Consider the following 15,497-nt stretch of genomic DNA (forward strand, 5'->3'; position numbering starts at 1 on the left):
CCCAAAATACAGTATAAAAATGGTTTGTCGGTTCAACCTAAAAAAATGAGTTTGTTGTAATAAACAATTTAACTGGTTTTGTTCATCTCAAATAAATCATTTGAATGACACAACACAAAGCAAAATATTAGTTTAGATTAACAAAAGTGATATCTTACATTCATTCAAACATCATAAACACTTTTGACAGTGATGGACTGTGTTTCACTTTTGACAGTGTACTCAAACTCACTACTGAATTTGAAAATAGCTTTTGTTCTGTAGTTTGTAATATTTAAATCTACTTTGTAAGAGTTATAATTGCATTAAAAGTAACACAAATTATTAAAAGGACAAGTGATTCCAAACTTTTGAACAGTAGCGTATCTCCTACATACAAACATCAATTAAAAGTTTGAATTCATATGATTTCTACATTTCTCTGCTTGTTTCAATAAGCCTCAAGAACATTGAAGAACAGGGTGAAAGGAGGTACCAAAGTATGCAAAGAATCTGTTACCTTCGGAACTTTCAGTTCTTCATGTCTTTGTGTCTTGTTTAAGTAACTTTCAGTGTTTGCAAAATCAGAATCAGATTTATTGTCCAAAAGGAATTTGGTTCCAGCTGTTGGTGTCTCTCTAGTATTAAACACGATATACAAGCAACATATACACACAATTTACAAACAATACACAATGTACAATATACACAGTATACAAGCAATATCTCACATCCCTGCTACTCCTGAAGCTTTTTGGAGGTTTTCTCCATCTCTCTAGCTAATGGTTTAACTTTTCCAGTTGTTATCATTATGCTTTGTTTTGAGGGCGGTGGTGTTTGCGTGATTGGCCAGTGGCCACACACTGAGAATGCACTGGGTCACTAATGTGTCTAGATATGTGACTCCAGTATTTGCCCGTCACATGCCATTTGTCCCAGGCAGTCTTCACTGATTCCTCTGTAGGACTACAGCAGGATGACGACCATGAATTTCTCTCTATCTTGCTTTCTCAGTGGCACACAAGGAATTGAGCCTTGAGTGCCAGTAGCTCCCCCTTGTCGACAGTCTTGTTAAACATGAGTGAGTGAGTAGGTGAGTGAGTTAGGTAGTTCGTTGGATGGACAGAAAGAAAGAAAGAAAGAAAGAAGCTAGGCCCATGAAGTGCTTCACACCAAATATAAAATATATCAAATAGAAAATCACAGCATATATTCAATTACAGCATGTTTTTGTTACTGCTAGTGATAAGAGTGACTTCTAAGGGTTAAAGTTGTGCAGAGAATTAGTGGGCCAGTGAGAGGCTCATGTATAGGGGTTGTTTGCTGTCCGCTGTAGGTGTGCGCAGAGCTAACAGGCCAAAGCACATCTTGTTAGTTTCAGACCGAGACATCAAACTGAGAGCTGCAGCAGTGCCACTTTCACTGTCTAGACCAACACATACACACACACAAATATACACAGCTGGGTTTTTCCTGGCATCTGTGCTTTATTGCTGAGAGAGTTTAAAGGGTGATATTTGGGGGTCACATTGTGTCTGTCCTCTGGGATTAGTGCCTATTGTGTCTGCTGAGAGTTAGCCCCTGTGCAGCCTGCACTAATGCTGCCCTCATACTGCCAGGGAGGTCGTAGAGCAGGGCAGCAGAACAAGGTTAGGATCAATTCTGCTGTATTTCCGTTTAGCTAGTTCAGAAGATCGGAGCAGTGCTGGAGTTTGTATGCTGAATTGAAAGTCACTGCATTCAAATGATGCAGACAGCAGCCAGAGAATGTCATGAAAAGGTGGTGGATGTATATGCAGTATTCCATGACATGGTATTCTTTCTCTCTCTCCCTACCTCTCCCTCCTTCCCTCTGTCTCAGATGTCCACACTGGAGCAGGATGGAGAGGAGGTGGTTGGTCAGGCTCGATGCCCTTTTGAATCGCGCCAGTCCAACGTTGGCCTGTTTGCTGGTGAGTTGGCCGAGCTGAGGCCATCAGGAGGGAAACATGATCTCGCCTTCAATCTCGCCAATATTCCACTGACGTTTCACAAAGTTCAGCTGCTCCTAATGTGATACCAGCGAGTACATGGGTTCAGAAATGCTACAGAATCTATGTGTGTGAGAAAAGAGAAATGTGTGATCCTGAAACCTGCGATTTTAGGCACCAAGAGCTGTGAAAACTGTGAAAATTTGTTTTTTGGCCTTGAAATAAAGCGTTGTTTCATTCCATTTCCAGGTGGCGATTTTTATTCAGCCACGATGACAGATTTTTTAGCGAGCGATGCAGTGATTTACAGAAGTTTAGGAGAAAGTAGTCCAGTCCTGCGAACCGTGAAGTACGACTCCAAATGGCTGCGAGGTCAGAACCATAACACAGAGCACTCTTTCAGACTCTTCCTGTTAAAAGGTGAATGCTTGATGGGCGAATTTTAGTTTTCTCTTTTGTCTAAAGTTTTGTTCTGTTCTTTCAGAGCCCCATTTTCTCCATGCCATTGAGTATGGCAATTACGTGTACTTTTTCTTCAGTGAGATTGCAGTGGAATACACCACTCTTGGCAAGGTATGACCTGCACTTGGGTTGAATGACTTTGAATGAACTAAAGTTTTACTTTTTTTTTTGACTATTGACTACATGCGACTTTAAGAGACTGGATATGTTTGAGCTTTGTTTGGATCTTCTCATCCACCTAGCGGTTGACTATAAACAGTACTTGGCCAGAACTAGGCTAACTTTGTTTCGTTTGTCTCTATGAAGCTACAATAAGTCTTACTTGTAGCAGATATTAGCTTAAGTTATCTCATTCAGATCTTGTTGTTTTCCCACCATCATTTTATTTAACTGTGCATCATTGCCTCCTCTTTTTCTAGGTGGTGTTTTCCAGGGTAGCTCGGGTGTGTAAGAACGATAATGGTGGTTCTCCGAGGGTTCTAGAGCGATACTGGACATCGTTCCTGAAAGCCCGGCTGAACTGCTCTGTTCCAGGCGACTCATTTTTTTACTTTGACGTCCTGCAGTCCTTAACTAACGTCATGCAAATCAACCACAGGCCTGCTGTGCTGGGAGTCTTCACCACACAGGCTAACAGGTGACATCACCCTGAGAGTTCTTCTCTTCTCAGTTCCTCTCCATTTCTCTTCCTCTCTCCATTTCTCTTCTCTTCTTCATTTGTCTTCTCTTCTCAATTCCTCTCCATTTCTCTCCTCTTGTCTTCTTTTTTCTATATATTATAAAGCAGACTGACTCATATACTGTAATAATAATCATGTTCTTATGTTATTACCATTGGAAAAAAAAGATTAACTGTATAAACTAACTGCTCAGCACAGTTAGCTCATTGTCCCACTGTCAAAGACACAATCTAATTAGCCCCTTGATTTAAAGGAGTTCCTCTTCCTTTCAGCATCACTGGCTCTGCTGTGTGTGCCTTTTACATGGATGACATTGAGCGAGTGTTTAATGGCAAGTTTAAAGAGCAGAAGACCAGCGAGTCGGCCTGGACCCCTGTACCTGACGAGCAGGTGCCCAAGCCCAGGTGAGTTTACCGCTGGGTAACATTGTGTGGTTTCTTATTTGGTTTCCCATAAAAACTTCAAAGGGCCCATATCATGAAAAAAATCTTGCTTTAGTAAATAAAAGAGTTTGATGCACTGTATAAACTGCAAAAACAGCCCATTTTAATTTCAGTACATAAAAACATTTAAGTATGACAGCCATACAGCTTACATTGGTTTAGCCACCCAAACACATTGAAATTATAAGGAGTGTTATTACTACAGGCAGTCTGTTGGATCCTAGGAAAAGATTGGACCATGGGGAAAACGTTTAAACCTTGTGCTGTTCCTGGCTAGCAGGGAACAAAAGTATCATTGCCACCTTCTAATGGATCCAGGCTTCCAGAAGCAGTGGCTGAGGTTTATTTTTTCCAGCATCGCTGAGGAATTCACTTCAGCCTGGATTTATATCATCAGTGACTATTACAAAAATAGTTTATTGGACCTCTATTTGACCTCTAATATGAAGAAATAAGTATGATTATACAATTAAAAGTCTTTACAGCGTAGTTTGCAGAACTGTTTAAAAGCTTGGATCAGATTTATTTTTCTTGTTTGTTTTTTTTTTTGGATTCATGTGTTTATTCAAGCTGTTGATTGTTTTCTCACTGCATTTGTATTTGAATGTGACTCCGATTTAAATAGCAATGAGCTTGTGATTGTTCATTTCAGAGTTGAAGGAGAAGATTAGATTTGTATTTAATGTGGGGAAAAATCTGATTTGGCTGTGTGTCTAAGCAAAATCTTAGACTCCTAAAACTGATTGATCAGTCAGTTATGTTTGGTTAGACACAGGCACACACAGGTCCTCTGACTCTGATTAATACTTCTGGCCCTCTTAACTTGCTACGTGGAACTCAGAACTTGGCTTGTCAGGCCTGAACTCAGAATGTGTTATCTTGGCTTTGTGTTAGCTACAGAATATCTGAAAGGAAACTGGCAGCTTTGATTTAATATTGGCTGGAAGAGCTGCTGGTATGAGTGTTTGTGTATGTGTGTGTCTTCCAACTTTTTCAGTCCTGACTGTGTAGGAAAAGCAGAGGAAAACAAAGCTAATGTTCTTTTTCCAAAAAATTTTTTTACAAACCACCTCATGGACTTGACTTAACTGACTCACTGAAAATTAACTAAATCACTCGTTTACTCACTTATGTTTCGCAGACTTAAAAATCATCCACAAGAGGGCGCTTAAGTAGCTTTTGGTGCTTCATAAGAGCAGTGCTTCACATCAGTGACACTGTGTCCTTGTTTCAGTTGAAAGAGCAAGGGTTAGGTCTAGGGTTAGGCTTAGACTTAGAGTTCTTATTACATACAGATACTTTACATATACATATGCAGCACTGTACAAAAGTTTTAGGTACCTTTTAGTCATGAAAAACACTAATATTAGAATAAATGCAAAAACTATTAATAGAGTAAGTAGCGATTTTATGTCAATATGGTTATTTAACCCTTTCCAAACCTTTCATTGTGGCATGTCGATATTATTTGTGATGAACATCCAACACTTGGTTTGGCTAATCAGTGCTTCATTATGTAAAATCACATCTGCTTGTGATGGAATGTAACAAATCGATGCAATGGTCTGGGGCATCCAGGAGACATCTGGAACCAAACTTTGCCATGGAAAACATATAGAAAAAGACATCAAGCTTTTTTCCAAAATAAATTCTTGCTAGTTTTTACTGTATTTATGCTTATTTATATCGATTGTATTGATAAATTGTGTTTTAACCAGTAAAACACACTACTGAGATAAATGTCCTTTGCACAGTACTGTATATAATACATATCGGTAATGTGGTAAGAAAAACCTGTATCTCTAAAATGAAATCTTTACAGGAGAAGGAAAAAAAACATTCTTTAATTTTCATAGGATGAGCATAACTAGATTTTATGGCAATTCATTCTGAAGCATTTCTGTTGATCCATTCATCAAGATATGTTGACGCAATGTAAGGGACAGATGCTTTGTTTAAGTGATGTAGAAAAATAAAAAACAATAGAGTTACATGGTTGATTTGACAGCAACAATATGTGAAATGCTACATATAGTAATTAGAAATTGTTGTCAGAAGAAAACCTTGGAGCTCCATTGTTTTTTTTTTTAATAGTTTGAAAATGCTGCCATTTACAAATTTCATGACAAATGGACTAATTGAAGTAGTTCAAAGTGACTTAATATAAAATCTTATTACATTAACATGCATTGGAAGTTAAGAATGTGTTTTCATTCTCTAGTAAATTTGCTTATTTAGCGATAAGAGTTTTGTTCTGACGATGACGATATGCAGTTACATATGTAAATAAAACATTTGGGACGTGGTATGACACCATAGGGGTATTTGACAAAGCAGGATTTCTCAGTTAGGCAGATAACTTAAGCCCAAAGATTAGGACTGTCCAAAAAGCAGGTCCCTCAGCTCTTCCTGTTGCACAGGCTTGACTTTGGGCTTAACTTATCTGGCTAAACTGAGAAGTCCTGCTCTGTGAAATAACCCATGAGTCTTGGCAAGATGGAAAAAACAAACATGTTTGTGTGTATGTTTGCGTTTCTACAGAAGGTGTTGAAGGTAATGTGCTGTGTGTTTGTGCCTGTAGGCCAGGTTCCTGTGCTGGAGACGGCTCTGCTGCTGCCTACAAGTCCTCCACCACCTTCCCTGATGAAACTCTCACCTTCATCAAGTCTTATCCGCTAATGGACGAGGCTGTACCCTCCGTCAACGACCGGCCATGCTTCACACGCACCACCAGCAGGTATACACACACACACAAACAAATTTGCTGGCAATACACCACATTCAACAACAGCGGTATGCACGTCACAGCCAATCTGACAACTGACAGGCTGCTTGAGCAAGTTGTAGAACGCCTGCTGGGCATAAGCACTCTCTCTCCATCACATCTGTCCCTCTCACTTTCTTTCAAACTCTTTCTCTCCTCTTCCTCTCTGTCGCTTTCCCTCTCTCTGTCTCTCTTTCTCTCTCGCGCTCTGTTGCTCATTCTCCCGATCGCATCTGTCTCTGTCTCCCTGGAGAAACACCACGTCTAACCACTACTCAAGAGTAAACACAAACACCTGCGCTGTTTAATGTCATTTGATGCAGTGACAGCTCTGTTGGTTGTTTGCTAAATGAGTGAATTTTCTGTCTGTAGGTTTAAGTTGACCCAAATAGCTGTGGATACAGCCGCTGGGCCTTATAAGAACCACACAGTTCTGTTCCTGGGCTCGGAGAACGGGCGGGTTCTGAAGGTCCTGGCTAGTACTCACCCTAACTCCACCTTCAGCAGCCAGTTACTGGAGGACATCGACGTGTACAACCCAATGAAGTGAGCACTGTCTTTTTCACTCTCACACTCCTCACACGCCTTTTGCAAACAACAAAAATGTGTTAAATTAAATGTCTGCACATTTTTGCATCTGGTAGTAGTTTGTGTCCATCAACCTGACTTGCACTGCTACAAGTATGCAAAAAAGCGCTAACGGTTAAGTTTTGCTATTTGTGGTTGGCACGTTGTCTTCAAGAATTACATATGTATCACAAATTGTTTGCATATTTACTTTTGTTTGGCTTCTCTGACTTTTCCATAGCTTATTGTTAAGCGTACAAGTGAACATAATCTACAAGAGTCCATTAATATCTTGCAAATTTTTATAATTTGTATGGTTCAGCTAATTGCCACAGTAACAAATCTTCAAAAATGATAGCGCAGAGCTGATGCAGTGGCTGCCATAATGCAAGAAAATACCGAATAGTTTGGTAATATTGTTTGGCTTTCATCCAAACAAACTCAGAGAACCACTGGATGTTAACAATGTTACGTGGCTCTGTGCAGAAAACGTATTATTAACGAGGGTGATAATAATACCAGTTTGCAAGCACATCTAAGGAATTCATCATCCAGCTCAGTATGCAGAGGGAATGGCCTGTTACTTCAACCAGCTCACAAAATCGACAAACTGATCCCCTTATTCTGGATGAGCTTATCCATTTTACTCTCTCTGTCTACATTTCCTTGTTTCATTTGCATGAACACTAATATCTTATAATCTTTCCAGTAGCATTCAGAGTATGTATGCGTGTATATGATTAGTTGATATTCTGTTTGTATAGCCTGTAATTAAGTGTAAATCTTTTGTATTGTGTACATTTTTGAGTTAGCCATACATCGGCCCAAGGCTAATATACAGGCTTTTAGACATTGAGCCCTTCACCACCATTCCCACTAAGGTATGCATGTCACTGATTGTCACTCCGCCTGTGGCAGGTGTAACGTACGCGGGGAGGACCGGAGGATTCTGGGCCTCGAGTTGGATAAGGACCATCACGCTCTGTTTGTGGCCTTCTCTAGCTGCGTGGTGCGTGTGCCTCTGAGCCGCTGTGCTGACTACGGAACCTGCAAGAAGTGAGTAACACTGCACTCATACACTTCTCTGTGACATGTATATGATGACCTGGTGTTAAAGTTCTCACATTGTTTAACCCTTTCATGCCGGCAAAACAAAGCAGCTATTTCTGCCTTTTGATCTACTCTTCTACTTTATTATCATGATTATTCAGTGGTGCTGTATCATTTATGTTAATGTAAAGAGTGTAAACTAAAAACACTGGAAATGTGTATATTTTTACTTTGTGTCACAAACTACCGTTTTGAGCAAAACAACACATTAAGTTGCCCATATCCTGCACTTTGCTTGTATTTTATCTTTTTCTTTGAGCTGCACTTATAATGTTTGTGCTGTTTTATGTACCAAAAACACACACATATACACGTACATTATCTAAGCCGCTTATCCTCTTGGGTCACGGGGGGTGCTGGAGCCTATCCCAGCGGTCATCGGGCAGAAGGCAGAAAAACATCCTGGACAGGTCGCCAGTAATTCACTTTATATGATTATTTTCCAAGCTCTATTTGTCAGTGACCTCTGTCCAGTATTGTGTCTCATTCAAAAAGCAGTCTGAGCTGAAAAAGTGTGAATGGGTGGGGCTAAACTACTGTAAGCTGAATAGGCAGATATATATAAATGGGTTGTTTTCCATGACTTCACAAAACACAGTGAATTTAAAATGAGCTGTTTTTACATACATATGGACTAAATATTGTCGTGTTTTGAGATTTAACAGGGTTTATATACTACGTCAAACTGTTGTTCCAGTTTTTATCAAAATAAGGCCCTGAAGAAACAACTCAATAGTAAGCCTTTAATGATGTGCATTTTGTTCTGAATGTGTGCACACACAGACTTGGCAACTATCGTAATGCATCAAACAGTTAAGGTAAAAATATTGCTTCCAGTTTTTAGTGGTAGAAAACATGGCAGCACACAGGAAACTCCAATTCCACATGCTGGTACATTTTACTGTGCTTACCTCTCACATATATGTATTGTAATCACTCTGGCAGCAGATTTTAATGAGTCAAAAAAGGACATCCAAAAGCAGGGACAGATTACTAACCCATGGGGCCTTGAGGGACCTCATCAAGACATTAAGGTCTGAGGTGGTTTAAAGGCTGGGGACAGTCCACTGCAGGTGAAAAATTATATGAACGGATACCCCTTGAATATGTAATGACAGCCCGTATCCTGCCACAGTATTTAAAATAATTAAAAGCTCCTGAACACCAAAAATTGTGCAGAAATGTAATGAAACTTTAAGCTATTGTAGTGCTGGACAATGTGACAAGGAGAGCAAAATTAGCCCCGCTTCACTGGATTAAGTGCAGCACAGTATTATAGATATCGTGACATATCATGTATCATGTAAATTTCTTGAAGATTTTTTTTCCATGCTGTAAAAGGCACATAAAAACAAACATAGTCCCTTTATTAAAGTTATTTCAAGTCTATGTTTTTGTTTTTTGAGTGTGTGGGGGTGGGGGCCACTCTTCTGCCTAGGGGATGAGACAGTGATCCATCCCTGTCTAGATGTATCAGTAACAACCTGTTAGGTAAAATAGAGGTAGTTCTCAAAGTTCACCTTCCTAATTCACATTGATTATACTTTATGGTGTTATGGTTCTGTGCTGGTTGTAGTGAGAGATTTGAGGAGCCAGGATGTGAGTGTGTGGTTGAAACTCTCCTTTTTATTTATTTATTTATTTATTTTTTGTAAAGGAGTCAGCCACTGGTGAAATAGAGGCATTTTAAAGAATATAAAAATATCCCTCTTGATGTATTATAGATGCTTTTTCCTCCAGGTCTATAGGAAAGTCTAAGGGCGAGAAGTGCTGTGCTTTTGCAAAGACAAGCACTTAAATTTAAACGCAGATGCAGTTTTAAAGGCATAAAGCTAGGCCATATGCCCGTGTGCAGGAGAGGGCCTGCAGGCCGCTGTGCAGCTGCTGTCTCAGTGCTGAATAGCTGATGGGAACGGGGACGTGTTTCCTCCACAGCATGATAAACTTCCCTCTCCACCAGCACCCCACCGGCCAAACTGCACTCACACTCAAATAGAAACCATCTGATTGGCTAAGGGCCAGTAACGACCAGAGCAGAGAGACGGTGCTTTATTTTTTATTTATTTTTCTCTTTTGCCTATAAGTAGTGGACAAGAAAGCTGATAGGCCCTGTTTCACTTTTATAGCAGGCCCTAAATCCTATCATGGGATTTAGCTAAAATAGCCAAGAAGCGGGTGCACCTTAGCTGGGATTACGGCCCGGTAATCACTGTTAACTCCACTTCCTGAGTTTAGCCTGGACACAGATTTTTCTCACAAATAGGTTTCCTTATAGTTAAGTCCGCTCTAGCTGCTGGTCTTAAAGGGCCCATATCAGGTAAAACTGTTTTTTCATTGCTTTATTACGTATGTAAGCATTGTTCAGAATATGTGGTTCAGCCGTAAAGGCTAAATGGTCCCTATATGAAAATTAAGCTGCAGAAACTGCCCATTTTGAATTATTGTTTTTGTGATGTCACAAAACCAGTGCATGTACATATTGACAGCATTACCGGCAAAGATAGACGACAATCAGAGGAGAACTTTAGCAGTGTAAATTGTTTATTTAAGGTGGAGTAAAATGAAGAGGATCTGTATTTATTTATTTATTTATTTATTTATTTATTCAGGTATAGTACTGGGTCCTTCTAGAATTCAACAATGAGACGTTTGTCATCCATGGCTCCCCAAAAAATCGGCATATGTTGTATTTGACCGCCGTGGTTAAGAGCAAAGTTTGCGAAAATTGATGACAAACTGGATATTCCTTTGTTTTCGATGGATCTGCGAGGGAAAATTCTGACACCACCACCGGCAGTGTTCTGTAGACCACAGGGTTAGTGGAACGTTGCCAGTGGTGGTGGCAGAATTTTCCGTTGCAGAATCACTGAGAACAATGGAATATACGGTTTGCTGTCATCATCACCAACATGTGAATGCAGCATCAGGAGTGTTGCAGACTGGGCTGTTTTTTGAATGAAGGGAAATGTATATCAGAGGCACATTAACAAGCAGCCTGTTAAATTATAAAGAGTAAAGAGAGGTTGGGAAATGGGAAATGATCATGTGAAAATGGTCACTGAGAAAAAAGTGGACCTCAGAGAAGAACTAAGATGGAAAAAAACATAGGATATGAACCCTTTAACTACTTTACCCATCTCCCTCAAAGCTATTTGGCACCTCAGCCTCTAGAGAGAGTGCTGAGGACATTCACTGTTCAGGCTGCACCATTGTGTGAGAGAGAAATATCCCCCCTTCTTCATTTTAAGATCTGGATTATTTTAGTGTGCCTCGCTCAAATGGGGTGGCTTTATTAGATATTCAGCACTGTAAGTAGAAGCAGCTGCATTTCTGTTAGGCACTATGCCTTTGTTTCTCTCACTTACAGATAAACTGGGGATGCATTTGTACTTAATTAAGCATCCATTGAACAGATTGTAAATGTAAATTGTAAATGATACCCATAACATAGGACTGCAGTGGATGGGGAAAAAATAAAAGCTCTGAATAGCCATCCACGAATCCGCAGTGATGTTAAAGATGGCGCTGCCTCACTGCAGAGCTACACTACGCATTGATACACTCCACTACGAGAAACATAATGTCTGCAGTGACTAAACAGTCAAACCACTATACTAAAACTTTTTAAAGAAGAAAGAAGAGTTTTACTGAACAAGGCTTTTGTCGGTGCAGTTTATACTCATTTGTCTCAGTGTGATTTAATAGTATGTAAATGTTAGAGCAGTTGTTTGGAAAGTTAGGAAGAGCAGAGCGGTTGGAAATAGAAGATAAGCAGCAGAAGAGCAGTTCTCCATCACTGGAACAGAAGGAGACATTGTGTTAGTGTGGTTTGTTTTTTCAGGCTCTTTCATTTTGTTTCTCTCTGTCACTCACCCTCCCACTCACTCACTCACTCACTCACTCTCACTCTCTCTCGCACACAAACCACACAATGGAGATAATACACACACACAGTTTCCCTATTCCGCTCTCTCTTCATCTCACATCTCTCTTTCTTTCTCCCTACACTCCACTCTTTTTCACTGTGGCTGTCTCATCAGCTAACCCATGTCACCCACTCCCAGTGGGCTTCTGGCAGGCGTAGCGCACCTATCAATCACGTACACATGCTCAGTCTCAGTCTCTCTCTCTCTCTCTCTCTCTCTCTCTCTCTCTCTCTCTCTCTCTCTCTGTCTCTCTGTCTCTCTCTGTCTCTTTCTCTCTCTCTCTCTCTCTCTCTCTGTCTCTCTGTCTCTCTGTCTCTTTCTCTCTCTCTCTCTCTCTCTCTCTCGCTCTATATATATATATATATATATATATATGTGTGTGTGTATATATCCCTTTTTGTATCCCTTTTTCTTTTTACCTCTGTCTCTCGCGCTCTCTCTCTCTCTGGTGGTTTTCTCTTTCTTTCTTTCTTTCTTTCTTTCTTTCTTTCTTTCTTTCTTTTCTGCTCTCTCTGTCTGTGTCTTTCTGTCTCTCTTTTTCTCTCACTCTTTTTTCATTTCTCCCTTTCTTTCCATTTCTCCCTTTCTGTCATTTTTTTCTTTTTGTCTCTCACTTTCTCTCTCTCTTTTTCTTTCTCTTTATTTATTTCGCTCTCTCTTGTTCTTTCTCTCTGTCTGTTTTTGTCTGTTTCTCTATTCTCTCTCACCATTTATTTCTCTCTATTTCTCTCTCTCCCTCTTTCCCTGTCTTTTTCTTTCTGTCTCTCTTGCTCCTTTTCTTTCTTTCTTTCTTTCTTTCTTTCTTTCTTTCTGTCTGTCTGTCCTTCTCTCTCTCTCTCTCTCTCTCTCTCTCTCTCAGTCATTCTCTACTGCTTTGTTATGGTGATACTGTGGCTGGCTGTCGTCTCGGATTTGTCACATATACAGGCTCAGTCCATTAGTGAGATGGTGCGGTGAAGATGATGAAGGAAAGTTTGAGGGAAGGGACTCTCTCCAGCACATCTGGTGTGAGTTAACTGTGTTTTTCTGTGTTTGTGTGTGTGTGTGTGTGTGTGTGTGTGTGTGTGTGTGTGTGTTTTAGGAGCTGTCTGTCCTCACGAGACCCCTACTGTATCTGGCTGAGGAGCGGAAGCTGTGCCATGGTGGCGCCAGGACTAAAGTGAGTTACAGTTCCATCACACAGAGTCCTTCTGTTCATCACTCAGCTAGAAACAAATTACAATGAATTACCACACGCACCTCATTAACCCTTATAGAAGTCTAAAGTTACTGTGTTAGTTTGCTATACATTCAACTTATATGACATTATTTATATGCAATTACAAAATGACAGAATTAATTGCATAATTAGTTACTTACATTCACACGATTCACTTTTTACATCAAAGCAATGACAAAAACATGGAAACTATGTAAATGACTTGTTTTCCCCTCTGCAAAACAAGACAGAACAACAGTTACTCATGAAATTCATCTTCAACCCAGTTTTACTTCTAGAAATGTCTCTCAAAGTAAGAACATTAGGACTCAGTTGTACTCTTAAGAACATGTACAAATATGAAATACAGCCGTAATTGTGGGAGGCTTGAGGTGGTACGATGAAAGTTCAAGTCAGGATTATTTAGTTCTTTTCCAATAATTGTAGTTACAGTTCACAGCATGGGTCAGGAAACAGGCAGACAAGGTGAACACAGAGCAATCCATTTCTAAACCAGGAAACAAGACAAGGTCATGGAAAAAAAAAAGAATGAAAACTAAAAAGTGCAGAACACAAGGAAACTAGAAAAGAGCAAGCACGAGGAAAAGTGGAAAAATGAACTCAGAACAGGGAATTCTTAACACGGGTATAACTTTGAGTTGCAGCTAGATTGCACACAAAAATTTGCAAAGGGTACAAACGAAAACACGAGCTATGTATAGAAACACATAATAAGACACAGGTGACAACAGTGAAGAGAGATCATAGCTAGGGTGGAGATGGAAGGTTCCAGACAGGGATAGGGTGGAGACAGTCGTTCGAAAACCCTCAGGTGGGGCCTCTGTGACAAGAATATAAATAAAACATGAAGTTTTCTTATAATAGAAAGTGATTCATTGAATTAATTTCAGTTTGAAAATATGTCAGTGTGTGTGTTATGAGTTTACTGGAAAAGAGCTGGGCCCCGTTTTCATCTGGTGCTACTGAGTGCGCCGTGCACTGCTGCATGCTTTCGCATTTTTTTAATTCACTTAATCTGAAAATAATATGCTTCGTTTAATCAATATTAATTATACACCAACAACTTGTGTAATTTAGATCTCCTGCTCCATGCTTGTCAAAACATTGTGGAGCCGACCTGCACAGCCATCCATCTTGTTTGTGCAAAAGTGGCAAGCACGCCTCCCCTCAGCAGACTAAAGGAAATTAAAGGGCGTGAGCCATGCCTTCACCTAGCCAGTGCAGAAGCAGGGTTATTGATCACACCCAGGCTCATGTCATTTATTTATCTAAACCTGTGTGACACACAGTCTTATTGACCTACCAGCTCTCAACACAGCCATTTGATGAAAGAGAAAGCTGGATCAATCTCTCTCTCTCTCTCTCTCTCTCTCTTTCTCTCTGTCTCTTGCTCACTGTACACTTACATGGAATTAAAAGTAATGTTCAGCTCTATGGCTTTCAGCCACCTTGCCTGTGTACGCCAAACCCACAGCACCTCAGAGTGCAAGAGCAAGCAAAGAGAGAGTGCTGTCCGCTGTTAGCTCTACCACCCACCAGGCCTTTAGCAGTTTTGTCCCGCCGAAACATGGCTGCTACTCTAAATCACTTCGAGTGATTATTTTCTCATCTGAACTTTGGCCGTAAATTGCAGCACAGTGTTAGTGACAGCACGTGGCAGGCGTGGGTCTGCTATCCAAATGTGAGTATTGATCTCTTTAAAAAGAGCCAGAGAGTTATTGCCTCGGCGTCACATGACCACTCATGTGTCATATTTACTGTAGGCTTCTTTGGCTTGCCATTACTAATGGAATGTGTGGAATGTATTAATGCAAGTTCCATAAAGTCACTGACATACAGCCTCTGCGAAGTCCCAACTCAACAGCTTATTGACCTTGTTTGTGGAAAAATCGGTCCAGTGTGCAATATCGATCGATTGTAGTTGTAGATATTTGTGTTTCCATTGGGGTTAACATGCAAGCATGCTCCCAAGAATATGTCCTAGGAGCTGGTCTGCTGTGGTATAATGAAGTTGGTCATATGTGGTTGGAAGCCTTGCAGACTGGATATCAGTATTTCAATTTGAGCTCATCTTGAGTTCGCAATGGGTTCTCATTTCAGAAATATCTTTGATGTTTGCAACAGACACAATTGCAAGGCCCACAGCATATGCTGCTCTGTTGTGCATAGTAATTTGTACGTCATGAGAAAATGAGTGATGGGGCTGCCGACCACTCGGAAAGTTGGCAATTGGTGAACACTGGGTTGTGCGTGAGTGTTTCCAGACAGACTGGTGGCCATGCTGGTGGTCATTTTTCAGTGTTAGCAGGACAGCGCTAAAGATGGGATGGTTCCTGACTGATATAACACAGTTTTGTGTGTTCCCAGTGTAGCTCAT

At 40.4% G+C, this 15,497-nt stretch overlaps 1 protein-coding gene across 2 annotated transcripts in view; it reads left to right on the forward strand.

Moving 5' to 3' along the window:
* sema6e (sema domain, transmembrane domain (TM), and cytoplasmic domain, (semaphorin) 6E) overlaps positions 1–15,497 on the forward strand; it is a 156,642-nt gene that overhangs the window by 113,784 nt on the left and 27,361 nt on the right. For both annotated transcript variants that reach the window (XM_036584396.1, XM_036584404.1), the window contains exons 9-17: positions 1,841–1,931; positions 2,199–2,321; positions 2,434–2,522; positions 2,831–3,048; positions 3,364–3,495; positions 6,116–6,271; positions 6,671–6,844; positions 7,784–7,921; positions 12,983–13,060. In XM_036584396.1, the coding sequence (XP_036440289.1) occupies positions 1,841–1,931; positions 2,199–2,321; positions 2,434–2,522; positions 2,831–3,048; positions 3,364–3,495; positions 6,116–6,271; positions 6,671–6,844; positions 7,784–7,921; positions 12,983–13,060 (1,199 nt within the window). The remainder of the gene's footprint in view (positions 1–1,840; positions 1,932–2,198; positions 2,322–2,433; positions 2,523–2,830; positions 3,049–3,363; positions 3,496–6,115; positions 6,272–6,670; positions 6,845–7,783; positions 7,922–12,982; positions 13,061–15,497) is intronic.

The sequence above is a fragment of the Colossoma macropomum genome, unplaced genomic scaffold, assembly GCF_904425465.1.
Source record: "Colossoma macropomum unplaced genomic scaffold, Colossoma_macropomum, whole genome shotgun sequence".
NCBI classification, from domain to species: Eukaryota; Metazoa; Chordata; class Actinopteri; order Characiformes; family Serrasalmidae; genus Colossoma; species Colossoma macropomum.